At 35.7% G+C, this 26,499-nt stretch overlaps 1 protein-coding gene across 2 annotated transcripts; it reads left to right on the top strand.

Moving 5' to 3' along the window:
• Nucleotides 1-26,240, top strand: MRPS31 (mitochondrial ribosomal protein S31). 2 transcript variants are annotated; one of them, XM_081301905.1, is made up of 8 exons: nucleotides 52-183; nucleotides 2,692-2,901; nucleotides 3,548-3,832; nucleotides 7,295-7,453; nucleotides 11,593-11,727; nucleotides 15,096-15,169; nucleotides 23,345-23,488; nucleotides 25,941-26,240. In XM_081301905.1, exons 2-8 carry the CDS (start codon nucleotides 2,858-2,860, stop codon nucleotides 26,168-26,170), a joined length of 1,071 nt encoding a protein of 356 aa, XP_081158031.1. In that variant the 5' UTR covers nucleotides 52-183; nucleotides 2,692-2,857; the 3' UTR covers nucleotides 26,171-26,240. The 2 variants fall into 2 exon arrangements, with proteins under 2 accessions (XP_081158030.1, XP_081158031.1); XM_081301904.1 differs by lacking the exon at nucleotides 2,692-2,901 and having other exon boundaries at nucleotides 1-183.
• The last annotated feature ends 259 nt before the right edge of the window (nucleotides 26,241-26,499 follow it).

Below are 26,499 nucleotides of genomic sequence, written 5' to 3'. Positions count from 1 at the left end.
GACGTATTTGGCAATAGGACGCGCTACTCTGGTTGCCTTCTTACTTCGTTTCTCGGCCGTAGTCCCCAAGATGTCGGCGTTTCTACCTGTTCGCCCCTTCACCCGCCTCTCTTTTCCCTTTGGAACCCCGGAAGCGTCGGTGGCTGCAATCGTGCTGCTTGGTGCTCCGCTCCGAACGGTCAGGTACTGCATTTCAGAGCTACTGGCCCCGCACCCCTCCGGTGCATTCATTTGTTGTTCCCGGCTCCCTGGGGTCGAGGTTATAACCTGCAGAGTCTAAAAGCTGTGTAATCGTCCTACAGAGAGGCGAAGTTATTTTGTCTCCCAGCCTTTTTTTTAATGGTCTCATTCTTTCCCCTTCATTTATTTAGTTCATTATTGGAAGTACTTACAGTGTGTCATTACTGGTGTTATGCCTGGAACAAGACAGTTGAGCCATTCCCGACGGCATAGGTTTACCAAGCAGGTGATTCAAGTATAACAGAGTAAAGCTGTGGCAGTTTAGGTGCGCACAGTGTGCTGTATTCATCCAACAAGTAATTGCTGAGAGAGCAAATAGGGACACCTAAACCTTAGAGGAGAGATTTAGGGTATCCTTTCTGGAAGAGAAGCCAGGTAAAATCTGAAGGAGGACGACTGGTTGATGTGAGCCAGAGAAGGTAAAGGAGTTGTGGCATACTTGTTTTGGTATGCTTGGTTGTGAAAACCTAATTCCACTGCTTACGTTCCATGCAAAACTGTTTGGGACCAATTTGGTTTAATGCAGTGATGAAGCAAGTTTCTGGCAGAGGAATGGGAAGGATCAGCTGGATGGAGAAGGAAACCCCAGAGGTAGAATTAATAGGATGTGACATAATGAGATAATGGTAGAGTGGTCAGAGAGCAAAAGGTTTCAGCTGATTGCCTTAGAGGATTAAAGTATCATCAAGTGTTAAGAGAATGAGAAAGAGTTGTGAGAAAGAGTTTAAACATGTCAGAGTTTTTAGAACACAAAACTTTTTATGGTAGGAAGCCCATCAATACAGAGGGTATAAAATAGGAAATCAGTCTGAGGGAAGAGCTATTTATTGAAGGAGGTTTTGGGTATGTTGCATTTGAAGTGCTGATGAGATGTTCTCAGTGGAAACAACAGGTGGGAAGTTAGTGTTATGGAATTTACATGATATCCCTTTAATAATTATAGATTATTAGATACTCTAGCAGTATTGAAAGAAAACATTGTAAAAAGATTATATGTGAAATTCATCCTCTTCATTGCTATCTTTCTGTTAAAATACCTTTAATACTAACTTTCAGATAAAAAAATATTTGCAGTATTTCCTTAATTTGAATTGTCCCATATATTAGAGTCCTGTGTATTGATTAAGATACTGGTTGTGCAGTTTGTTTTTCATTCCAGTTTTCAAGTGCCTGATGTGATAGCCTCACATCAAATAGTTTCAGCATTTTTGAAAATTGCTCCTTATATTAAAGTGTCACTGTCCTAGCACTACTATTTGTTAGCTTTGAGAATTTAATATTGTTTAACCCAGAGTCTAATGCAGGGATCAGACTGCATCAGAATCACCTGGGGTCTTAGTTAATATACAAATCCCTGAGCCCATTCCAAACTTACAAACTAAGAATCTTAGGAATCTGGTGGTGGTGGTTGTTTTGTTTTAGTAGCAGGGATTGAACTCAGGGTCACTCGACCACTGAGCCATATGCCCAGCCATTTTTATTATTTTATTTAGGGATAGGGTCTCACTGGGTTGCTTAGTGCCTTGCTGTTGCCGAGGCTGGCTTTGAATTCTCAATTTTTCTGTCTCCGTCTCTGAAGCCACTGGGATTACAGACATGCACCACAGCACCCAGCTAATGAATAATTTTTTATACATTATACCTGCTTATTCAGACTAACATGTTCGTTAGTTTTTAAAATTCTTCAATATCAAATACCAAAGAGATATTTGACCTACCAGAATAAATTTAGACATTTGCATTATTTAAAAGGAAATCTTCTGTGTAATCACATGTGTTTTTCATAAGTGTACCTCCTGAACAGAGCAGGACAGCTGTAATCCCTGAATATTCTCTTTTCCACTTGTTTTAAAAATACTTTTATTGTGTGTGTGTGTGTGTGTGTGTGTGTGTATGTATGTGTATATGTGTGTGTGTGTGTGTGTGTGTGTGTGTGTATATATATTTTAATGTGCTGGAGATCGAATCCAGTGCCTCACGTGTGCTAGGTAGGCACTCTACCATGAGCCACAACCCCCTTCCTCTTTTCCACTTTTGCTTAACTTGCAAAATTTGTATTGCACACCTTCCCTTGGCCCAATAGATTAAATCAATATAGAACCAATTCATAGCTTTGGTTGTTTGCAGGAGGCCTGAAGCCAATTAAGTAATTAAGCTGTAAAAACTAATTAAGCTATAACACTTGACTGATTGACTGAGCTCTAGCCAATTAAGTTGTTTTATATTCTTCTCTTCAATTTTTCTATAAATGCTCTCTGGTCACCTTCTTGGTGGGAGTTTTCAGGATCTGCTCTGGTGCCAGGAACTGCACAATTTGCAGATTGATTTGATCATATTCTACTTTGCTCAGACTCTACTAAATTAATTATTTTTTTTATACCAGGGATTGAACCCAATTGAATGTAGATTGAACTCTGATTTACATTTCTGGTCCTTTTTATTTTGAAACAGGGCCTTGCTGAGTTGCTGAGACTGGCCTCAAACTTGGTGATCCTCCTTCCTCAGCCTTCTGAGTAGTTGGGATTATAGGCATATGTTTCTGTGCCTGTCTTCTACTAAATTGAATTGCCTAAGAAATTTTCCTTTTAACATTACAAGTAGTGATTGATTAAATGGTATGTCTCTCAAGAAAGTTGATCAGAATAGCACACAGGGACTTTTGTGAGTAACCTTTCTTCATAGAGATTTTGGATTTGAGAATAATATTTATTAACCATGTCAGTGTTTCCCAACCCTTTTTAATATTATGGAACCCACAGAAAATATCTTAGAGCTGGGGTTGTGATTCAGTGCTAGTGTGTAAAGCCCTGGGTTTGATTCTTAGCAGCAAATGAATAAAACCTATCCTGGGGTAAATGGAGGGAAAGGAAACAACAGACTTGGGAACACCAACAGTCCTGGTGTCATCCAGCCACCCTAAGAACCAGATAATCAGTATTACCTCAGCATACCTGTATCCATTTGTGGCCCATCGGTGTAGACTTAGGCTTTAGTAATCTCTAAGCTACATGATCTTGGGTAAATTACTTCTGACTTTGTTTCCTTATCTGCAAGACAGGAACTATGCCTACCATATGGTGTTGATGTGGATATAGGAAAATGTTTATAAATTATGTTGCATGAGGCTAGGCACATACTAATTGCTAATACATGGTAAATTGCTACTGTTATAATTGTTAGTAATAATTTTAAAAAAGCAAATGGAAAGGCTTGAATTGAAAATCATTTTAAATGCAGAAGGAATGTTTTGAGTTATTAATTATTTTACAGTATATTTTTCATTTTTTTCTTTAATATGTCTTTACAGGACAAAAAATAATATTCCAAGATATTTTGGCACTAGCACTGTGACCTATAGCAAGAAAGATGAGCAGTGTGTTCCAACTGTTGCAAGTCCTGAGAAGACCTCAGAGAACCAAGGCAGAATAAAGGAGAATACGAAAAAAGGCTTGTTAGACATTATTAAGGATATGAAAGTTGAATTAAGCACAGTAAATGTACAAACAACAAAGCCAACCAGCAGGAAAACACTCAAAAGTGTGGAGACAATTGGCAGGCTTCGAAGAACTCCAGGAAATGCTCCAAAGAAGGGGTAAATTGAATTGCATTTTGAATGTTCTTTGAAACTAATTTTTGAAATTCCAAAAAGCCTTTTTCTTTTACTAAAAATATTTTTAATTAGAGTACTTGGGAGATGTTGAATTAATAAACATCAGCTTATAAACACAGGAACTCAAATTACTTGAGGAATGCTTTTATTGTTTATATTTTAAGTAATAAAACGATATTTGTATAAAATCAAAGGAAAAGAGTAGTGGGTCTAATTGAGAATTCCACACATTCTCTTATATAGTCATTAATGTTATTAACTGTCACATGGTTGCTTCTTTAAACTTAATTAACAATATCGTGTACATCTTGTTTTGAAAGTTGTTTTATGTCTGTAGAGGACTTGCTTTTTGAAATGTTTTAGCCAATATCACTCCCCAATACTTCCCCTTTCTCTCCTCCCTCTCCTTGGTCCCTTTCCTCTCTTCTACTGATCTCCCTTCCATTTTCATGAGATTCCCCACCACTACCTTTCTTTTCCTTTTTCATCCTCTAGCTTTCACATGTGAGAGGAAACACATGACCCCTTGAATTTTCTATTCTCTGAAAATATAATCTGCCATTTCTGGTAACTTGATAACTGTAGAAAGTCAACTATAGTGTAGGCAGTTGTTAGGACAAAATTGACCTTGATTGATAGGTTGCATCTGACCTCAGAGCAGCAGGTATCTGATAAGGCCACCATCCTTAGGGCTTCCCTGAGAGCTTTTTCTCACCACTGCCTGTCCTTTGCAGCAACCCTGGAAACAGCTTATGGCCTTGTTTTTAAGAGCTGTTATTGTTGTGGGGCACTAAGCCAGGCAGCTCCCTGGCCTATGTGATGCAGATCTTTCCCTCTCTCTTTTTTTTTTTTTTATTTGAACTTGTGATCCTCTTGCTTCAGCTAGCTGCACCACTGGGATTTGTAATGCACCACTGTGTGCATTACTGCTGTGGTTCTTTTATCTTCTTTTAATTTTTTTAAGATGTTGATGGAGCTTTATTTTATTCATTTATTTATATGCGGTGCTGAGAATCAAACCCAGTGCCTCATACTTGCTAGGCAGTCCTCTACCATTGAGCCACAACCCCAACCCTCTCTTTTATCTTCTTAATGGATAGGCCATGAATATCTGTGGGTCTCAGTGTTTGGTGACACCTAACTTACATCTGGTGGTTATAGTAATGACCAAAATTTCTAGTTTCTGATTTAACATTCTTACAATCAAGGAATTACCTGCCCTAATCATCCATTAAGAAGGCTTCAACTATTATTAATTGATCTCCTGCTTGAAATTTAGATTATTTTCACCAGTATCAAGATGCTGTGGGCTGGGTGCAGTGATTGGGAGGCTGAGGCAGTAGGATCACAAGTTTGAGCCCAACCTGAGCAACTTAGGAGACCCTGTCTTGGAATAAAAGATAAAAAAGAGGTCTGGGGCTGTGGCTTAGTGGTAGAGCGCTTACCTAGCACATGTGAGGCCCTGGGTTTGATCCTCAGAGCCACATAAAAATAAATTAATTAAAGGTATTGTGTTCAACTACAACTAAAAAATAAATATTTTTTAAAAGGGGCTGGAGATGGAGCTTAGGTAAAGTGCCATTGTGTTCAATCTCCAGTACTGCTGAAAAAACAAATACAGCAGCATGGGATGAGACTTAAGCTTGTTCATAGATCACAGTTTTGAAAGCACATTTCTTTTTTTAACTAATTGTTATATTTCGTTTTCCTGTTTTCTGTTCCTATAAGATCTTCCATATCATAGTAAAATTCTTATAATCTTTATCCTGCAAGCTTTGGGTGTCTTTAATTTGCATATTAAATAGCAGAATATAGAAAGCCACTTAAGTATATTAATTTGGATCTCATTCACTGAGGTAATTCTCAGAGAGTTTGAAAAAGTGGTGCACACCTGTAATCCTAGTGGATCTGGGCTGAGACTGGAGGATCTTGAGTTCAAAGCCAGCCTCCACAACTGTAAGATGCTAAGCAACTCAATAGAACCTATCTCTAAGTAAAGTACAAAATAGGTGTGGCTCAGTAGTTCAGTGCCCCTGAGTTCAATTTCCAGTACCCCCCCACCCCCCCACCCCCCCAAGAAAACAAAAACCGGTAAATAATTTCTTCTTACATATTTTTTCTATTAACTTACTTCAGTTTACTTAGGAGTATACTTGCACATGATAGGCAAGTGCTCTATCACTGAGCTTCAACTCTAGGCTCAGAGTAGGGCTCTTTGTTTGTGTACTAGGGATTGAACCCAGGGGCAGTTAAGCATATCCCCAGCCCTTTTTTATATTTTATTTTGAGACAGGGTCTTGCTAAATTGCTTAAGGCCTCACTGAGTTACTGGGGCTGGCTTAGAACTTGATATCCTCTTGCTTTGGGCTTCTGTGCTGCTGCTATTATAAGAGAATGTCACCACAACCACCCAGCAGTAGGTTTTTTGGTTTTTTTTTTTTTTTTTAATTTATGTTTTACAGTTCTGGGGATTAAATCCTTGATACTATACCACTGAGCTAAACCCCAAACTATTTAAGACAATCTCACTAGGTTGTTGGGATTGATCTCAAATTTGCAGTCCTGCCTCAGTCTCCCTAGTAGCTGAGATTACAAGAGTGTGCCATTGTTCCTGGCCAGATGTTTTAATTTTAAGCTTTTTTCTTATGGAAAACTTAAGACATATGCAAAGGAAACAAAATTGTATAATGAACCTCTGTGTACTTGTCATTTACCATTCTTGAATCATCTGTTATCTCCTGCTCAATGATGATGACTTATGGCTCCCCACCCCCCCCAGGTAAAATTTAGATACATCGAAGTGTACAGATCTTATCAGCAGGATTTTAATAGATGGGTAAACCCATGTAACCCACATATTTATCAAAATACAGAAAGTTTTTCATTTTTGTTTTCCTAATCAGAAGGCTTTTGTACTGAGGCGATTGCTGTTCTGTTTATTTTTCAAATCCAATTAGTTTTGCCTAATGAACTTGATATTTCTTTCCTTTGTTCTCATGTCTGTGAAATTCACTCACATTACTGATGGGAGCCAAGTATTATCACATTGTATGGGTAGCTCACAATTTTTTTTATCCATTTTCCTGATGGTGGACCTTCAGGTTTGGTACAGTTTTGGCCTATTATGAGTAGAGCTTCTATGACGGATTTAGTCACTTTTTAATTTTCTTGCAGCATGTATATATTTGAAATGAAATGACATTTAATTAAAAATTCCATTAATTTAAAATTTTTGAGGTTTGAGTTAGTATCCTAATTCAGGAAGTATCTGTTAAAATTTTAGTTTTTCAAAGTTTATAGAAAACCACTATCTAATGTTTAAAAATTCTTTAGAAATTGAATTGAGTGATTTTTTTTGAATGACAGGTTTTCCTTCCTAAATCATTTCACTTTTCACAAAACTAGTGGCATAAGTAATTCTTCCTTTTTCATTTTCTTTTTCAGAAATGATTCCCTGAGTCCTGAGTTGGTGGAAGCTGCATCTGCTGTGGCAGATTCTCTGCCTTTTGACAAGCAGACAACCAAGTCAGAACTGCTTAGACAGCTCCGTCAGCATGAGGAAGACTCAAGGGCACAGAAGGATAGAGAAAAGACTAAAATTAGGTTAGTGGATCATTTGTGTCAGTAATGCTTATATCTCTCTTTTTTTAAATTGATTTTATTTTTTTAAATACACAACAGCGAAATGCATTACAATTCTTATTACACATATATAGCACAATTTTTCATATCTTTGTGTATAAAGTATGTTCACACCAATTCATATCTTTATACTTTTTTTGCATTACAATTTTTATTACACATATATACCACAATTTTTCATATCTCTGTATATAAAGTATGTTGACACCCAATTCGTGTCTTCATACATGTACTTTGGATAATGATGTCCATCACATTACACCATCCTTGCTAATCCCCTGCCCTCTCCCTTTCCCTCCCTCCCCTCTTCCCTATCTAGAATTCATCTATTCCTCCCATGTTTTCCCTCCCTAACCCACTATGAGTCAGCCTCCTTATATCAGAGAAAACATTCAGCCTTGTTTTGAGGGGGGGATTGGCTAACTAAACTTAGCATTATCTTCTCCAACATCATCCATTTACCTGCAAATGCCATGATTTTATTCTCTTTCATTGCTGAGTAAAATTCCATTGTGTATATATACCACTTTTTTTTATCCATTCATCCACTGAAGGACATCTAGGTTGGCTCCACAGTTTACCTATTGTGAATTGTGCTGCTATAAACATTGATGTGGCTGTGTCCCTGTAGTATGCTGTTTTTAAGTCCTTTGGGTATAGTCCAAGGAGAGGGATAGCTGGGTCAAATGGTGGTTCCATTCCCCGTTTTCCAAGGAATCTCCATATTGCTTTCCATATTGGCTGCATCAATTTGCAGTCCCACAAGCAATGTATGGGTGTGCCTTTTTCCCCACATCCTCACCAACACTTATTGTTGTTTGTCTTCATAATAGCTGCCATTCTGACTGGAGTGAGATGAATAGTAATGCTAATATCTCAAAAAATGTGTCTGGGGATGTGGCCTGGTGGTTGAATGCTTGACTGTCATGGATGAATCCATGGGTTCAATCCCTAGGACCCACCGCAAGAGAAAAAGTAAAAATGACTGATATATAAAATATACCTTGTAAATAGAATTTTAGTGATTTTTTTTTTTAAAAAACTATGTCTTAAGTAAGATTTAGTTTGTTTTTTAATATTTTCTTTAGTTGTACATGGACACAATGCCTTTTTTAAAAATTTGTTATATATGACAGCAGAATGCATTACAAGTCATATTACACATAGTGCACAATTTTTCATATCTTTGGTTGTGTACAAACAATGCCTTTATTTATTTTTTATGTGGTAGTGAGGATCAAACCTAGTGCCTCCACACATGCTAGGCACGAGCACTACCACTGAGCTACAACCCCAACCTGAATAAGATTTAGTTTATAAAAAATAAATTGAGTAGTGAAACTTTCCTTTAAGGAAGTTACATATTTTATGCCCCTGAAAAAGAAATGGTAAATTCAGTAATGTTATTAAAAATAAATAGTAGAATGGCAAAGAAGAATTAAAAAATAAAAATAAAATAGTAGAATAAGATAGTTTCTCTGAGGCAAAAGATCTCTATAATGAAAACTATAGACCACTAAAAAAAGAAATTGAAGAAGACTTTAGAAGATGGAAAGACATCTCAGGTCCTTGGATAGGCAGAATTAATATTGTCAAAATGGCCATACCAAAAGCACTGTACAGATTCAACACAGTCACTCTATCAAAATTCCAATGACATTCTTCACAGAACTAGAAAAAGCAATTCTGAAATTCATTTAGAAAAATAAGAACCCAGAATAGCCAAAGAAATCCTTAGTATGAAGAGTGAAGCAGGAGGCATTACAATATTGGATCTCATATTATTCTACAGAGCTATGGTAACAAAAGCAGCATGGTACTGCCACCAAAACAGGCAGGAAGACCAATGGAATAGAATAGAAGACACAGAAACAAAATGTCAAAGGTGCCAAAAATATTTTGGAGAAAAAATAGCTTTTTTAACAAATTGTGCTGGGAAAACTGGAAATCCATTGTAGTAGAATGAAACCCATGTCTCACACCCTATGCAAAAGTCAACTCAAAGAGGTTTGAAGATCTAGGAATTAGACCTGTAGTTCCTAGAAGAAAATGTAGGTCCAACACGCCAGCGTGTCAGCACAGGAACTGACCTCCTTAACAAGACACCTAAAGTGCAAGAAATAAAATCAAATCAATAAGTGGAATGGCATCAAATTGAAAAACTTCTGCACAGCAAAGGAAATATGAGTGTAAAGAGAGAGCCTACAGAATGGGAGAAGATCTTTGCCACTTGTTTCTCAGAGCATTAATATGTAGAGTACACAAATAATTCAAAATAAATTTTAATATTTTACAATTTTTAATAATTTTATTTATGTACCACTGAGCCACAACCCAGTCCCTCAAAAATTTTAATACAAAAACAAAAAACCCAGGAAGTGGGCAAAAATAACTAAACAGACACTTCTCAAAAGAAGAAATACAAATGGTCAACAAATATATGAAAAAAATGTTCGTCTCTAGCAATTAGAGAAATTTAAATTAAAACTACATTGAGATTTCATCTCACTCCAGTCAGGGTGGCAATTGTCAAGACTACAAATAATAATAAATGTTGGTAAGGATGAGGGGAAAAGGTACACTCATTTTTGCTGAGACTGCAAGTTAGTGCAACCACTATGGAAAGCAGTATAGAGAATCCTTAAAAAACTAAGAATGGATCCAAATATGACTCAGCTATCCCACTCTTCAGCATATATCCAAAAGATTTAAAATCAGTATACTACAGTGATGCAGCCACATCAGTAGCAGCACAATTCACAATACCAAAACTATGAAGCCCATCTAGGTGCCCTTCAACAGATAAATGAATAAAGAAAATATGGAATGTATACACATTAGAGTATTACTCAACCACAAAAAAGAATGAAATTATGGCATTTGCTGGTAAGTGGAATGAACTGGAGACTATCATGCTAAGTGAAATAAGCCAGTCCTAAAAATCAAAGTTTGATCCAAAATTTGGGGTGGAGGTGGGGATAAAAAGAAAAAGAAGAAAGGGAAAAAAGGAACAGGAAATTTCACACCAAAACAGAGACAAGATCAGTAGAGTAGGGGATTGAGGAGGAAGAAGGAACTGGAAAAGGGAAGAACAGTAGAATGATACTGAATTTTTGTATGTGAATGCATGATATGGCATGGCGGTTCCCACCATCAGATGTATCCACAGGCACTAATTTTACAAAAGTAAATAGATTGAAGAGGGATTGAGAACTAAATTGGAGTGGGTTGTGTTCCATGCTTTTGTATGTCAGGATATTTCCTGGTATTGTATATAACTAAAAAGAATTTTTAAAAAATAGTTTCAGAAAATGTACTTAATTTGCTGGTTTTGTACATAATGTGATAATCAACAGACATGTTTCCTTTCCTCTCTTTTTTGTTACCAGGGATTGAACTCAGGGGCTCACTCGAACACTGAGCCACATCCCCAGCCCTATTTTGTATTTTATTTGGAGACAGAGGCTGACTGAGTTGCTTAGCACCTTGCTTTTGCTGAGGTTGTCTATGAACTCTCAGTCCCCCTGCCTCAGCCTCCCAAGCTGCTGGGATTGTAGGTGTGCACCACTGTGTGGCAATTTGTTTTAAATGAAGCTTTCACTTCCTTTTTTGTTTTTTGTACTGGGGATTGATCCCAGGGTTGTTTAACCACTGAGCCACATCCCCAGCCCTTTTTGTGTTTTATTTAGAGACAGGATCTCACTGAGTTGCTTAGAGCCTTAAAGAACACCTTCAAAAGACAAGTAAGCTGGATGAAAATGTGCACGCTTGTAATTCCAGCAACTCGGGAGACTGAGGCAAGGAGAATAGCAAGTTTATAGCCAGTCTCAGTGAGTTGGTGAACCCCTGTCTCAAAATGAAAAGTGCAGTGGTAAAGCCCTCCAGGGTTCAATCTCCAATTAAAAAAAAAAAAAGTAAACATAAATTTTAATGGTCTATAGTATGTGAATATTAAAATGTAACTTTTTAAATTTAACATTTTATGCTGCATTAGTGCATGAAAATGAAATAAGAATTTTTCTCCTATTTAAAAAACATTTACTACTGTTGTATAGCTAACATTTTTAATATAACTTGGTTTTTTTAAATTTCTGTTTCAGTAATATATTATCAGATATGAAAATTGCCAAATCTGCTTCGGCTAGACTTAGCACAAGACCAGAGCATCAGATTCAGTTTGATGAAGGATCTGATCATTCTCTCAGCCAGGAGAAGACAGCTGATCTTAAAAAAAGGTATTCAGGCTTTCCAGTCTATTGGATTTTGTTGGTATTTTTTTTTTAACATTAACTGTAAATTTATTTTTTGTTATTGCAATTGCTGATAGTTATTTGAGCATTATGGATACATCTGCCTATATCTTATTACTCTCTGGATGCTATTTCCTAGAGAGGAAAAATCTTGCATTTAGCAGTTTTACCTTTTTTTGTACTATAAAGCAAAATGGGTCTTGCCTCCGAGCTGCCCATGTTAAATAGGGGTCCCCCGATTTAGAGTAAATGGAGCTGACTGAATTCTGAACAAACAAATGTTTTACAAGAAGCATTATTTTTCATTCCGAATGTTTCTAACACTGGATGTTTATATACCTTTATCACTCTATAGTCCTCTTTCATCATTTCTTAGAGAAACAACCCATAATTTAAAAAAAAGAAAGTGATAGATTATTTAAAGCAACTTGAATTTGCTAATTTATAACTTTTTATGGTGTTGAAATAAGCTGCATAGTTACTTTACAATTGAAAGCTGCTCTATATTTACATAAAGTTTCTGTATTTTCTCTCCTTTAAGCCCAGAAAGCAACATTTGGGGAGAGGGAACCAGATATTTAGCATTATCTGACAAACACTAACTTGTCTTTGACAATAGGTGTGAACTGGTTGTGGTGGCACATGCCTATTTACCAACCACTTGGGAGACAGGACCGTCACTAGTTCCAAATAAGCCTGGGAAACTATAGAGACCCTGTCTCAAAAAAAAAAAAAAAAAAAAAAAAGTGGGGAGCAGAATGTTCTCAAATTGGAGTAGTTTCAATGCATTGTATATTCTGAGGGATTTTGTCTGAAATAGAATCTGAGGAACTTATTTGACTTAGCTCCTTCCAGATCCTAAATTACCATGTTGTGGGGCAGGTCACTCAGAAAACATACCAAGTTCCAGTTTTGTCCAAATTGAAGAGTCTTTATTTAGCCCGTCGGCCGGCAAACTGTTCCCCACAAGACCCATAACTGTCTCTGCAAGGAACAGCCCTGAGCCTGAGCATTTTAAGATATTTAAAGGCAAAAACCACATCTGGTTTGACATAGCTGCAAGCAAGCAGGTATAGAAGCTGATTTGGGCAGTTAGTGAGACAGTGCAGTGGGTACATTGGTATTTCCCATGGGACTTCCAGGTTGGTATAGCAACGAGCAAGCAGAAGGGAAGTGGGTCAAAATGACCCTAGTTAAATACAAGTTAGAGAATGGTTTTTAACATGTAGACAATCAATCACTGACAAGGTACATTGCCCAAGAAAAATGGAAACCAAAGAGAATAATTTTTCATTTTATGAAAATTGCTATTTTGTGTTGCCAAATATGTTATACTAAGTAACTATTAATGGGTACAGAAGCAGGGCTTTCCCATGGGAGAAGCATTTCTTACATGATATGGAGTCTAAGGGTAAAATGGAGTCTGTTTGGTCATTGACCATATAGCCTGGTCCATAACACCGATTTGTACTGGAAGACTGAAAAAGGTGGTCAGCATTTAACAGAGGAAGTTCTTTTAAAAGTGACTTTGGATGATTATTTGAATTACTAATTTAAAGTGATTTAATGTCTGTGACATTATTGAATACTTGAGGTTTGACTTACTAATTCACTGAATCAGTCTTCTTTCCTTGGTTCTGTGTAACTATCTGAATGGTTTATCATAACTTGATTTTTAATAATATTAGCTGCCATTGAAAATTAGAAAACAAGGGAGAAGCTTAAGAAAGTAAGGGAGGGGTTTCTGTGCATATAATGACTGTATTAAAAAGCTGACTAAAGCTGGGCATGCCTTAGGAAGCTGCAGCAGGAGGATCGAAAGTTTAAGACCAGGCCCAGCAATTTAGCAAGATCCTAAGTAACTTAGAAAGACCTTGTCTCAAAATAAAAGATAAAAATCCAGGACTGGGCTGATTCTTTGAGTTATAGACTGAGAGGTATGAGGTACAGTGCACTAGCTTTGGAGTCATACTGGCCTGCTTCAGAATCTTGGCACTGCCACAGACTAATTCCAAGACTGGAGAAACTTGTATAACCTTAATTTCCTATAAAATGCTCAAAGTGAAGTAGCTTAAATGACTTTCTTGAGGAGTAGAGGAGTAATTTGAATCAGTTTTCAATTACATAGTAGATAAATAGCGAATGTTCATCACCTTCCATGTTAGTAGATTCCTCTTAAATTTCCATACTTTGCCAATGCATTCCATCTTTACCGTGAATTTAATCATCCCTTTTGCTTGTTATACACTTGTGGGAAAGTAGGGTAGGAAAATGAATGCAAAGCACTGAGGATAGTTCTTTCTGGAGCATAAAGGTATTTATTTACAAAATATTTGGAATCATGCTAGAGAAAAACATGTGATTTGAGATCGCTTCTAATTTTAATACACTATTTACACTTTTTCCAGTTAGCTTTGTTTAGTAGAGAAAAATATTTTGATCCAGAGAAGTATTACAAATTGTTTTAAAAATAAATTCTCCAGTTTATAAACTGGTTTTTAATCTGCCAGTATATTCATTCAAGTAAATATGTAAATTGATGCATAAAACAGTTGATTAAAATTGTACCAGAAGTTACCTGTTAACTCTCTGACATTAATTTCAATAGTTAATTAAAAATAGTTATATAAAGAAAGTTAATATTTTAAACATCAGAGTGATTGCTTTATGAAAGAGAATGTTGCCGGATGCAGTGGCAAATGCACACCTCTAATCTCAGTGGCTAAGGAGGCTGAGGCAGGAGGATTGCAAGCTCAAAGCCAGCCTCAGCAATTTAGCGAGGCGCTAAACAAGTCAGTGAGACCTTTGTTTTTAATAAAATACAAAATAGGGCTGGGGATGTTGCTCGGTGGTCAAATGCCTTGAGTTCAATCCCTGGCACACCCCCCACCAAAAAATAAAAATAAAAGAGAATGTTTTGATTTAGTTGTGCAATACTTTATAACTATAATTTGTAGTTAAACATTGCATTGTTTTCTGCTTTTAAAACAATGTAAACTTTAGAAGCTTATATTTTAGTGTATTTTTGTAGCTTTCCATAATACTAGGTCTTATTATACTTTTATATGGAAGGGATCAAATAAAAATTATGGTGAATTAAACCAATCTTTTCCATTAGGTGAATTGAAAATTAAACTATTTTAAATGGTTTGTTGTATTTGTGAAGCAAAAATTCAAATATCATTATCAGTCCTAACAGCATGGCATTTTAACTATAATGGCTGATGTGATTCAGTGGAATTATTTTTCATTTCTACATAGAATATTTCAAGTAAAAGTTTTCTTCTTATAAACAGTTTTTGTTGACAGTTTATATAGTCATTAAGAAATGTTTTTTCTGTTTTTACTCTTAGGAAAAATTTATTCAAGGGGAAGAGGCTTAATATTTTTGACATTGAAACATTTTCTGAAAAAGCACCTGAAACAGGTTTGTTAAGAAATAAACCGCAAAAATAAATTAATTAATTTTTTAAAAAATGAACAGCCCTCAAATGGAGAAACATTTTTGTCTTTCAAAGATGTTCTTTGAATTTTGATTACATAATAGTTGGTACTTTAATATTCTCTCCTGTCATTTTTCTGGATCATGCTTTTGAATGTATGCTTATGAATGTAGTTGTTGACACTACTAGTTTTGGTCAGATTTCCCCCTTTTTTTAAAACAGCACATTCTGTGGGGCCATGGGAAGGAAGTTGGTTCTACCAGTTGAACAATCCAGAGATATGGATTGACTACTGGTATCAGTTAAATCATTAATCAGCACCCATTATTTGCAATGCAACTCTGTGCTCTTACATTAAAAAAAAAAAATGAGTTGCGATTCTTGCTTTTGGGCAACTTACTGTCTAAAAGTGGAGATCACACTTATAGAAGTAACTTTCTGAAATGAGGTAGTGACTGTTCAAGAGATGTAAAGAACATACATTCAGGGAATATATGTAGCAGACTTGTTTTTTGTTTGTTTTTGTAGTTCTAGATGGGGATTATACCTTTATTTTATTTATTTTTGTATGCAATGCTAAGAATAGAATCCAGTGCCTCACACATGCTATGGAAGCAGTCCGCCACTGAGCCCCAGCCCCGTATTTTTTCTTAAAACTTGGTTAGTCTTTGTTCTGTGCTTGCCATTTTCTTTGAGTAAGATGTCAAAGCCTTCAAATTCTCCATTTTAAATCTAATCAAAAGAGAAATAATTAACTTTAAATTTGGTTTCATGATGAAATTAATTTTTAAGCACTCAATAAAAGTTGTTTCCTGCTTATGAACATGGATCTTGGAGAAGTAATGTATATGAAGTTAGGTTCTCTAGGCCAACCTCCAATGGTGTATTTAATCTTACTAATATAAACATCTGATTTTCCCACTATTCAGTCAACATGATTTTGGGGGCTAGATCTCACTCATGTTTGTATACCCTGTATCACCTAGCCATGTGGTTTATAGATATTAGGAATTATCTTAAATTGTAAATCCTGCACAATCATGGTGGCACAAACCTATAATCCAATCTACTTGGGTGATTGAGCCAGGAGAATCCCAAGTGCAGGGCCAGTCTGAGCAGCTTAGTGAGACCTCGTCTCAAAATAAAAACTAAAAAGGGCTAGATTGTAGTTCAGTTGAGTGAACCTGGGCTCAATCCCAGTACCACAAAAAACAAAACAAAAAAAACCCACTTTAATCCTTTTTGAATAAAATGAGCCAAAAAAATAAATATCCATAGGGGAAGGAAGTTGATGCAGCCAGTGTTCATTCACTTGAACTGAAGATGAAGCAATAGAACAACCCCCTTCTTAAATTGTGAAAACCTGCATTCTGTTGTATATGGTGAACAGGAAGTGCTAAATATGCAGGCATGGAGAAAGATTCTCCAGTGGCATCTGTTAAGCTTGCCTCAAAGAGGAATTTATTGTCAGGAGAGCTGCTCTTGTCCACCCAATGAACAGCCACAAGAGAGACTTGGATCTTGAAGGAGTCAGCTTTCTTTCTTTTTTTTTTTTTTTTAATTTTTATTGTTGGTTGTTCAAAACATTACATAGTTCTTGACATATCATATTTCACACTTTGATTCAAGTGGGTTATGAACTCCAATTTTTACCCCGTATACAGATTGCAGAACACATCGGTTATACATCCACTGATTTACATATTGCCATGCTAGTGTCTGTTGTATTCTGCTGCCTTTCCTATCCTCTACTATCCCCCCTCCCCTCCCCTCCCATCTTCTCTCTCTACCCCATCTACTGTAATTCATTTCTCCCCCTTGTTTTTTTTTTCCCTTTCCCCTCACTTCCTCTTGTATGTAATTTTGTATAACCATGAGGGTCTCCTTCCATTTCCATGCAATTTCCCTTCTCTCTCCCTTTCCCTCCCACCTCTCGTCCCTGTTTAATGTTAATCATCTTCTCATGCTCTTCCTCCCTACTCTGTTCTTAGTTACTCTCCTTATATCAAAGAAGACATTTGGCATTTGTTTTTTAGGGATTGGCTAGCTTCACTTAGCATAATCTGTTCTAATGCCATTTATTTCCCTGCAAATTCCATGATTTTGTCATTTTTTAATGCAGAGTAATACTCCATTGTGTATAAATGCCACATTTTTTTTATCCATTCATCTATTGAAGGGCATCTAGGTTAGTTCCACAGTCTTGCTATTGTGAATTGTGCTGCTATGAACATCGATGTAGCAGCGTCCCTGTAGTATGCTCTTTTTAGGTCTTTAGGGAATAAACCAAGAAGGGGAATAGCTGGGTTAAATGGTGGTTCCATTCCGAGCTTTCCAAGAAATCTCCATACTGCTTTCCCAATTGGCCACACCAATTTGCAGTCCCACCAGCAGTGTACAAGTGTACCCTTTTCCCCACATCCTCGCCAGCACTTGTTGTTGTTTGACTTCATAATGGCTGCCAATCTTACTGGAGTGAGATGGTATCTTAGGGTGGTTTTGATTTGCATTTCTCTGACTGCTAGAGATGATGAGCATTTTTTCATGTACTTGTTGATTGACTGTATATCCTCCTCTGAGAAGTGTCTGTTCAGGTCCTTGGCCCATTTGTTGATTGGGTTGTTTGTTTTCTTATTGTCTAATTTTTTGAGTTCTTTGTATACTCTGGATATTAGGGCTCTATCTGAAGTGTGAGGAGTAAAGATTTGTTCCCAGGATGTAGGCTCCCTATTTACCTCTCATTGTTTCTCTTGCTGAGAAAAAAACTTTTTAGTCCCATTTGTTGATTCTAGTTATTAACTCTTGTGCTATGGGTGTCCTATTGAGGAATTTGGAGCCCAACCCCACAGTATGTAGATCTTAGCCAACTTTTTCTTCTATCAGATGCAGTGTCTCTGATTTGATATCAAGCTCCTTGATCCATTTTGAGTTAACTTTTGTGCATGGCGAGAGAAAGGGATTCAGTTTCATTTTGTTGCATATGGATTTCCAGTTTTCCCAGCACCATTTGTTGAAGATGCTATCCTTCCTCCATTGCATGCTTTTAGCCCCTTTATCAAATATAAGATAGTTGTAATTTTGTGGATTGGTCTCTGTGTCCTTTGTTCTGTACCATTGGTCCACCTGCCTGTTTTGGTACCAGTACCATGCTGTTTTTGTCACTATTGTTCTGTAGTATAGTTTGAAGTCTGGTATCGCAATACCGCCTGATTCACACTTCCTGCTTAGAGTTGTTTTTGCTATTCTGGGTCTTTTATTTTTCCATATGAATTTCATGATTGCTTTATCTATTTCTACAAGAAATGCCATTGGGATTTTGATTGGCATTGCATTAAATCTATAGAGAACTTTTGGTAATATTGCCATTTTGATGATGTTAGTTCTGCCTATCCATGAACAGGGTATATTTTTCCATCTTCTAAGATCTTCTTCTATTTCTCTCTTTAGGGTTCTGTAGTTTTTATTGTATAAGTCTTTCACCTCTTTTGTTAGGTTGATTCCCAAGTATTTTATTTTTTGGGGGGATATTGTGAATGGAGTAGTTGTCCTCATTTCCGTTTCAGAGGATTTGTCGCTGATATACAGGAATGCCTTTGATTTATGCGTGTTGATTTTATATCCTGCCACTTTGCTGAATTCATTTATTAGCTCTAATAGTTTCTTTGTAAACCCTTTTGGGTCTGCTAGGTATAGAATCATGTCACCTGCAAATAGTGATAGTTAATTTCTTCTTTTCCTATTTTTATGCCTTTAATTTCTTTCGTCTATCTAATTGCTCTGGCCAGTGTTTCGAGAACTATGTTGAATAGAAGTGGTGAGAGAGGGCATCCCTGTCTTGTTCCAGATTTTAGAGGGAATGCCTTCAATTTTTCTCCGTTCAGAATGATGCTAGCCTGAGGCTTAGCATAGATAGCTTTTACAATATTGAGGTATGTTCCTGTTATCCCTAGTTTTTCTAGAGTTTTGAACATAAAGGGATGCTGTACTTTGTCGAATGTTTGTTGATGTGGTGAATAACATTTATTGATTTCCGTATATTGAACCATCCTTGCATCCCAGGGATGAATCCTACTTGATCATGGTGCACAATTTTTTCGATGTGTTTTTGTATCCAATTCGCCAAAATTTTATTGAGGATTTTTGCATCTAGGTTCATTAGAGATATTGGTCTGTAGTTTTCTTTCTTTGAAGTGTCTTTGTCTGGTTTAAGAATCAGAGTGATGTTGGCCTCGTAGAATGAATTTGGAAGTTCTCCCTCTTTTTCTATTTCCTGAAATAGCTTGAAATGTATTGGTATTAGTTCTTCTTTAAAGGTTTTGTAAAACTCTGCTGTATACCCATCCGGTCCTGGGCTTTTCTTAGTTGGTAGTCTTTTGATGGCTTCTTCTATTTCCTCAATTGATATTGGTCTGTTTAGGTTGACTATATCCTCCTGACTCAATCTGGGCAGATCATATGACTTAAGAAATTTATCGATGCCTTCACTATCTTTTATTTTATTTGAGTATAAGGATTCAAAATAATTTCTAATTATCTTCTGTATTTCTGAAGTGTCTGTTGTGATATTGCCTTTTTCATCCTGTATGCTAGTAATTTGAGTTCTCTCCTCTTCGTTAGCATGGCTAAGGGTCTGTCGATCTTATTTATTTTTTCAAAGAACCAACTTTTAGTTTTGTCAATTTTTTCAATTGTTTATTTTGTTTTGATTTCATTAATTTCAGCTCTGATTTTAATTATTTCTTGCCTTCTACTTCTTTTGCTGTTGTTTTGTTCTTCTTCTTCTAGGATTTTGAGATGAAGTATGAGATCATTTATTTGTTGGTTTTTTTCTTTTTTTTAAGGAATGAACTCCAAGCAATGGATTTTCCTCTTAGAACTGCTTTCATTGTGTCCCATAGATTCCGATATGTTGTGTCTGTGTTTTCATTTATCTCTAAGAATTTTTAAATTTCCTCCTTGATGTCTTCTATAACCCATTGATCATTCAGTAACCTATTGTTCATTCTCCAAGTGATGCATGATTTTTCCTTCCTTCTTTTATCGTTGATTTCCAGTTTCGTTCCATTATGATCAGATAAGATGCATGGTATTATCTCTTCTCCTTTATAATGTCTGAGAGTTGCCCTGTGACATAATATATGATCTACTTTAAAAAAAAAAATTATTTTTTGTATTCAGTATTGAACCTAGGGCCTCACACATGATAAACAAGTTCTCTACCACTGAGCTACATAACCAGTCATTTTTGTTTTTACTTTTAGTTTTGAGACAGGCTCTCACTGCGTTGCTGTAAGCTATCCTTTAATTTATGATCCTCCTGCCTCAGCCACCTGAGTCTCTGGGATTATAGGTGTGCATTATCACACTCAGCGTACTTTTAAAAATTGGGAATATTATGTATTAATTTACCGTAATGAAGATACTGTTCTACTAAACTATACTTGTATGAGTCTAAATAATATATTTTGTTCAGTTAATACAAGAATAGCATCAATGTAGGAACTTAAATTTGACAGTTGTTCATGGCTCTTTCCTTACCTGCCTAAGTAATACCTACAGTATAAGTTAGCATTCAGTGATTATTTATTGACTAACTGAATGAGTTCTTCTCTCCCATGACTCCCACATTTTCCATCAAATTCTTAACCACTGCAGCAAAAGGACAGAGAGTCCTACTGGTTATCTCAAAGTAATCTAAATCTTACTGGAAAGAGACTTGGTTTAGGGTAGAATTGGATTTAAATTAATATTCTTCCATACTATCTTCTGAGTCCCATTTACTCACCTATAAAATGAGAGCTAGTGCATACATCTTGAGGATTAAAAGAGATGATCTAAGTATCAGGTACAGTACCTGGAACACAGTAGATGTTTAAAACATGGTTGCAACTATTAACAAATATAAAGATAATACAGTTATGGTAATGAAAAGGGCATTGGTTGATTGGTGCCCACTGAATAAATAAATAAAACCAAGATAATTATTTCATTGTTACAATTACTCTGTAAATATGTCTAATTAGGCCAAACTGCTGTGATCTTTTGTCTGTAACAGATGATCTAGACCAATATATTTAATACCACCAGTTGATGTAGACATGTTTGTGCACATACAGGCTCATAGGAGCAGCTTAAAAATAAAGCAGAATAGGTAAAATAAGGCTTACCTAGGCATTCTAAATGAGCTCCTTGTTGGGATGGCTTAGGAGGCTTGGCAAAAGTGAGTAAAGCAGAATAAGTCTTATGTGATCTGTGCCTTTCAGCCAGAAATTTTGTTCCTAGGAACAAAATTTATTCTAAGGAAAGGATTATAAATATGCACAGAAGTATGTGGTGCAATTAAAAGAAAAATTAGGCACAGCAGTGCCAATCTTCAGGCAACTATTGAGCTACTTTCTGTTACACTATAAATGAGTTTGCATCTCTTAAGTGAAAATACAAAGCATGTATTCTTGGGTCTGACTTCTTTTACTCAGCATAATTATTTGGGATTTATCCACACTGTTGCATGTATCAGTAATTAGTTTTTATTGCTGAGTAGTATGTGACTGTATAGCTGTAGGGACATTTGGGTTCTTTTTCAATTACAAGCCAGTTTTGACTGTTATAAATAAAGCTTCTATGAACTTTCTAGTATAATCTTTTTTTAACATTTATTTTATTTTATTTAGTTATAGGTGGACACAAGACCTTTATTTGGTGCTGAGGATCAAACCCAGTGCCTCATGCATGCTAGGCAAGTGCTCTACCTCTGAGCCATAACCTCAGCTCTCTAGTATAATCTTTATGTGAACATTTGTTACCTTTCTCTCTTAGGTGAATATCTAGGAGTGAAATGGCTATATTGAATTGTTGAGTATTCTTAACTTTTTAAGAAACAGTTTTTCCAAAGTGCTTATACCATTTTACTCTTCCACCAGCAGTGAAAGATGACTTAAATTTTAAAAATAAGTAAATGATTGAAGAATATAACATGATAATGGTAATGAGTCAACATTGATACCACCTTACTCATAGGATACTAGTATTAATTTATGTATTTAAAAAACTTTAGCTGGGTGTGGTGGCGCATGCCTGTAATCCCAGCAGTCCAGGAGGCTGAGGCAGGAGGATCACAAGTTAAAAGCCCACCTCAGCAATGCCAAGGCACTTATAGCAACTCAGTGAGACCCTGTCTCTAAATAAAATACAGAATAGGACTGGGGATGTGGCTCAGTGGAACTCAGTGGTCAAGTGCCCCTGAGTTCAATCCCTGGTATCACCTCCTCCAAAAAAAAAAAAAAAAAAAATTAGCACAGAGTGTTTAGTATCCGTTTGAACTTCTGTCGTTATTATTACGTTAACTTCTTTGGTCTTTAATAGTGGTAAGGCATTAGTGACAAATTTTGTCAGACTGAAAATAGGCTGGACTTTAAAGATCAAACTCATCTATCGGGACCAAGCATGGCAGTACGCACCCATAATCCCAGAAAGTCAGGAGGCTGAGGCAGGAGAATCCCAAATTCAAGGGTCAGCCTGAGCAACTTAGTGACATCCTGTCTTAAAATAAATAGAGCTGGAGATAGAGCTCAGAAGTAGTAGTATGTCCGTGGGTTCAATCCCTAGTACTGCCCTCCCCCCAAAAAGACATAATATATAAAAGATATTCATATTCATGAAAACACCCTTGAACAAAACACAAATTCCTTTTTTCCTTTGAAATAGAGCAGTAATTGTTCAGAATTGTAGTAATATAGAAATTAAAGCTTACCATTATTATAGTTATAATCTTTATAATTTTTATTGCAGTTTTAGCTCTCCACTTTTGTTATATACTGTTTAGTTGTATCAGTGTCTGAAAATATATTGTCAAATCAGAATTGATTATAGTGGGCTGGGGATGTGGCTCAAGCGGTAGCGTGCTCACCTGGCATGTGTGCGGCCCGGGTTCGATCCTCAGCACCACATACAAACAACGATGTTGTGTCTGCCAAAAAATGAAAAATAAATATTAAAATTCTCTCTCTCCTCTCTCTCTCTAAAAAAAAAAAAAGTGTTCCTTCCTTTCTCTCTTCTCTACTTTCTTCCTTAAAAAAAAAAAAAAAAAGAATTGATTATAGCATAAAGAAGAAATACATTTATGTTGACTTGTGCTTACTTAAAATATTTTTATGATACAGAGACATCACCTTCTATTTGGGATGTGGAATTTGCTAAGCAACTAGCTGCAGTAAATGAACAGCCCTATCAGAACGGGTTTGAAGAAATGATTCAGTGGACAAAGGAGGGGAAACTCTGGGAGTTCCCGATCAACAATGAAGCAGGTATGTGTTAATTTCAGAGGTTTATAACATTGATTTGAGACCATGTTTAGAAAATGTTCATTTTTAGAATTTGGATGTTTATATGAATCTGAAACACTGCAAATGTCTTCATGGTGTCCTAGAAGAAATCTGACAATGTTTTTGAGAAGTGTTCGAATTTTACTTAATTCTATGTATTTGATAAGGAAAATAAAAAAGTAAAAGATCTTTTTAAGTTTCTAAAGTTTTCCTATAGAAAGCAGTATTTTATAATGATATAAGTCAATTTCTTTTTTTAAATATTTTTTAGTTTTTAGGTAGACAAAATATATTATTTTACATTTATATGGTTCTGAGGATCACATAAAATGATATGAATTTCTGTGGCATTAAAGGATTGAGAACTACACATAATACTTTCTAGTTGCTAAGCAGGACATTCTTTGCTGGTTATGAGATTACAGTTCAAATTTGGAAAATATTTCAACTCTTAAAGTTTTATGTTCATGTCTTTTATCCATAAAACCACTGCAAGGTACGCTTAAAAGCTGCTCAAAGCAGAAATGTTAGGAAATTTTAGAAATCTTTGCATACTGTAAACACTTTGAACTGGTAATGGAATATTATTTACTTTCCTGGGTGTTTTCTGAAGATGTTTTATGTTCCTCCTTACACTATGCTGTTTTTTCTTTTGTGGCACCCATGTTGTCGTGAGTTAAAACAGTCTCATTGAATTTTCTAGGTGCATTTTCAATTGTAAGATGTCCATTTATTCTTATGGTAAGATTAGCTAGAAGTTGAGGACACCTAATTCAGGAAATGTAGTCTATATTTTAAGCTTTGAGGTATTATGATATCAGTGTAATATTTTAATCTTTTATATTCTTTCATTTTATATTTTTTCTGATTAATAAGTAGAATGAAAACTTAAGCATTAGAAATTGACTTATATATTGGCTGGAGCTGGGGCTCAGTGGAAGAGTGCTCGCCTAGCATTCATGAAGCACTGAGTTCGATCCTCAGAACCATATAAATGTAAAATAAGATATTGTGTCTACCTAAAAACGAAAAAAAAATTTAAAAAAAAGAAATTGACTTATATTATTATAAAAATACTGCTTTCTATAGGAAAACTTTAGAAACTTAAAAGATCCTTCAGCAGACTCTTAAGGAGTATTCTACATGGTGTATATGCAGTAGTGTAGCACACTGCATTTTGCCTGTTATATAACAAGGTTTAGGTTTGTTTGGGTTTTTTTTGGTACTGGGGATTTAACCCAGGGGTGCTCTACTACTGAGTTACTTCCCCAGTCCCTCTTATTTTTTTTGAGACAGTCTCACTTGAACTTGAGATTCTTGAACTTGAGATCCTCTTGCTAGGATTACAGGCATGTACTGTTGTACCTGGCAACAGTGTTTTTTTGTTTTTAATATTTTTAGTTGTAGATGGACACAGTACCTTTATGTTATTTATGTATTTTTTTATGTGGTACTGAAGATCGAACCCAGTGTCTCACACATGCTAGGCAAGTGCTCCCACACTGAGCTACAACCCCAGCCCCCAAAACAGTGTATTTCTTAAAGTACTGTGGTTTGTGTATCAGGGTAATACAAAAAGACCAAAGACTTTTTACTTGTGCAAACCTGAATACAAACATGAGCTGTCAGTTAATAGCCATTTGCCTTTCAGGAAATTATTTAACTTTCTGGTCCTCAGTTTCCTCATCTGCAAAATTAAGGATACCTCACTGGAAGAGTGTGAGAATTTTATAAGATATTCAGTTGCTCTGCAGTTCCTGACATGATGTTGTAATAGATAGCATATACTTGGATCATATTTTTATAAACACTATGCCAATCTCTGTTTTATGGTATATTTAGACCATTTACATACAACATAATTGTTGGTTTGTTAGGACTTAAGTCTGTCCTATTTTATTATTTGTTTTTGGTTCATTTTCCCTATTTCTCATTCCTATTTATCTTCTTTCTCCCTCCCTCTTTTTCTCTTCCTTGTACCAGAGATTGAACCCAATGGCATGTTACTGCTGAGCTACATTTCTATCCCCGTCCCAGCCTTTTTCATATTTAATGGGATTTCTAACTTGCCCTAGTTTCTTTGCTTCTTGTGGACTGCCTGAACTTTTTTTGTGATTTCTTCTTGTTTTATTTACATATTTTAAAATATAGTTTGTATAATTTTCTTATTGGTTGCTCTTGATATTAAAATATTCATTAATAACAATTGTTTCTGTACTTTGAACATTTGCTGTATTCTAGGCATTGTGTGTGTCTGTTTAATCTTTACAAAAACCCTAAGAAGGTACTCTTTTAATTGTATTTTCCTGAGGAAATTGATGGTCAGAGAAGTTAATTAATTTGCCTAAAGTCACAGTGGTTAAATTGGTGGGTAAACCTTGGTCTGACTCCCAAGTTTATGCATTTAACTATATTTTATGTCTTATTTTCCTAGGTTTTGATGATGATGGTTCAGAATTTCATGAACATATATTTTTGGATAAACACCTGGAGGGTTTTCCAAAACAAGGACCAATTCGCCACTTCATGGAGCTGGTGACTTGTGGCCTTTCCAAAAACCCATATCTGAGTGTTAAACAGAAGGTTGAGCACATAGAATGGTTTAGAAATTATTTTAAAGAAAAAAGGGACATTCTAAAAGAAAATAATATACAGTTTAATTAAGACAGTGGAAATTTTTATTTCAAGCTGTTGGAGATGGATATTATAACTAAATAAAATAATTTTACTAAAAGTTTTCATCTGATTTGACTGGTTTAAAAATAGATTTTTTTTTTGAAATATGACAGTACCTGAAAAATATTCTTGTATGGAAAAAAAATCACTAGCATTTATAGGTTCAAAAGAATATCTGAGAATTAATAATAACTTTAAGACAATTTCCCCCAAACATTTTCATTTTTATTCAGTGACTGTACTTTGAAATACAATTCATTTATGAGCCATATATTTGATGACATCAAATTGCTTACATTAGTTTGTTTTTGTTGGTA

Source organism: Spermophilus citellus (assembly GCF_964194105.1).
Source record: "Spermophilus citellus genome assembly, chromosome: 1".
Taxonomy (NCBI): domain Eukaryota; kingdom Metazoa; phylum Chordata; class Mammalia; order Rodentia; family Sciuridae; genus Spermophilus; species Spermophilus citellus.
The sequence above is the reverse complement of the archived record's forward strand: the minus strand, read 5'-3'. Positions and strand labels throughout refer to the sequence as shown.

Bases quoted from the DNA above. Each gene is read 5' to 3' on its own strand.
- MRPS31 (XM_081301904.1), top strand. From the start codon at position 71: ATGTCGGCGTTTCTACCTGTTCGCCCCTTCACCCGCCTCTCTTTTCCC. The intron at 3,833-7,294 runs GTAAATTGAATT...TTTCTTTTTCAG, and splicing joins GGAAATGCTCCAAAGAAGGG to AAATGATTCCCTGAGTCCTG. The intron at 23,489-25,940 runs GTATGTGTTAAT...TTATTTTCCTAG, and splicing joins CCCGATCAACAATGAAGCAG to GTTTTGATGATGATGGTTCA.